Raw genomic sequence first — 1,831 nt, 5'->3', positions numbered from 1 at the left:
ATTCTAACCTCTCCTTGCTTTGTTATAAGGTTTATTGGTAAGTAAGGTCAATAATTGACACAGATCAGTTCATTTTTTAGGCTTAATGATCATTATCATTATGGACATTTACTGTACTTGTTTTGGGATGATACTCTTTCTCTTGATTTGACAAATGTCATATCCCGGATGGTCTCATGAGTCATGAGTGAAATCAGGTGAGAGTAAAACATATTCATATATAAAAAACAACAAAAAATTATGCACAGGGGAGAAATTAGATGTGAAATACTGAAAAATGGCGAATTATTTCATTCAGTGTAAGTATGAATAGATGGTGAATAATGCTTTTTGAAACTGTCCCCAAAGCTGCCGGTTGGACGTAAGTGACAATGTCATGGCAGAACAACCAGACTTCAGGGAGTGACTTCATCCTCTTGGACCTGTTTCGTGGCAGCCAGGCTCCCTGGCTCCTCTTCTCCCTCACTGTCTTGGCTCTCCTTGTGGCGCTGCTTGGCAACACTGCAATAATCATCCTCATTCAGGCTGACCGTCGCCTACACAACCCCATGTACTTTCTACTCAGCCAGTTATCCCTCATGGATCTCTTTTATATCTCTACATTTGTCCCCAAAATGGCCCTTGCCTTTCTGTCTGGGAACCACCACATCTCCTTCATTGGCTGTGGCACTCAACTTTTCCTCTTCATGACGCTGGTGGCCGCAGAGTGCCTCCTGCTGGCAGCTATGGCTTATGACCGCTACGTAGCCATCTGTCACCCCCTGCGCTATCCCATTTTCATGAGACCATCAGTCTGTGTGCTCATGGTTGTTGGGTCCTGGCTGGGTGCACTGATCAATGCCTTGATTCACGTCATCTATACAATGACCCTTCCTTACTGCACCTCCAGGGAAATCCATCATTTCTTTTGTGAGATTCCAGCCTTGTTGAAATTGGTCTGTGAAGATACTTCCCAATATGAAAAAGGTCTTTTTGTTAGTGGTGTTATTTTTCTCCTCCCTCCCATCTCAGCCATCATGGCATCTTATGGAAGAATATTGTACACTGTATTAAGGATAGGCTCAAGCATGGGCCTCAGGAAAACCCTGGCCACTTGCTCTTCTCATATGACTGTTGTGTCTCTATTCTATGGAGCTGCAATCAGCAAGTACCTTCTGCCAAAGTTCTACCATTCACCTGAGCAGGACATGGTCGTGTCTGTCTTCTACACCATCCTCACCCCTATGCTCAACCCTCTCATCTACAGTCTTCGAAACAAGGACGTTGCTAGAGCCCTTAGAAAAGTTCTCAAAAGCTAAGTACTAAGAAGGAGTTCCCTACTTTTCAATATTTTGAATGAAAGCATTTACATTTAAGCAGTGGATTTACATATAGATAGATCGTGCTATAGATGCATTTCATGGATATATGCTTTAGCAATCAGGCATTTTGAGAAATAGTGGGTACACACACACACACACACACACGCACACACACACACACACACACACACATACACATACCTCACTCACTCACTCATTACATTGAGTTGATGCTGACCCAAAGTGTGACCCTATAGGACAGATTAGAGTTTGCACTTTTGTGGTTCTGGACTGTTAATTATTTACTGGAGTAGAAAAACCTGTCTTTCTCCCTCTGAGAGGCTGGTGGTTTCAAACTGCCCACCTTGCAGGTCACAGTCCAACTCATAACCATTATGCCATGAGGCCTCTTTATATAAACACATATATACAGAAAAACACTGCCCTCAAATGTATTCTGTCTCATAGCAACCTCTATTCAATGACAGACTAGAAATGTCCCTTTCAGTTCTGAAGCTGTATATCTTTAA

The 1,831-nt window shown here is 42.7% G+C and overlaps 1 protein-coding gene across 1 annotated transcript; it reads left to right on the top strand.

Moving 5' to 3' along the window:
* The first annotated feature begins 371 nt into the window (after positions 1-371).
* LOC101642189 (olfactory receptor 2T27-like) lies at positions 372-1,298 on the top strand. The gene has a single exon (XM_004697230.1). The coding sequence runs from the start codon at positions 372-374 to the stop codon at positions 1,296-1,298; it is 927 nt and encodes a 308-aa protein (XP_004697287.1).
* Positions 1,299-1,831: the final 533 nt, after the last annotated feature.

The sequence above is a fragment of the Echinops telfairi genome, unplaced genomic scaffold (genome assembly GCF_000313985.2).
Source record: "Echinops telfairi isolate 266 unplaced genomic scaffold, ASM31398v2 ScPeMD7_7469;HRSCAF=8507_0, whole genome shotgun sequence".
NCBI lineage: Eukaryota > Metazoa > Chordata > Mammalia > Afrosoricida > Tenrecidae > Echinops > Echinops telfairi.
This window is presented reverse-complemented; position numbering and strand designations above follow the sequence as displayed.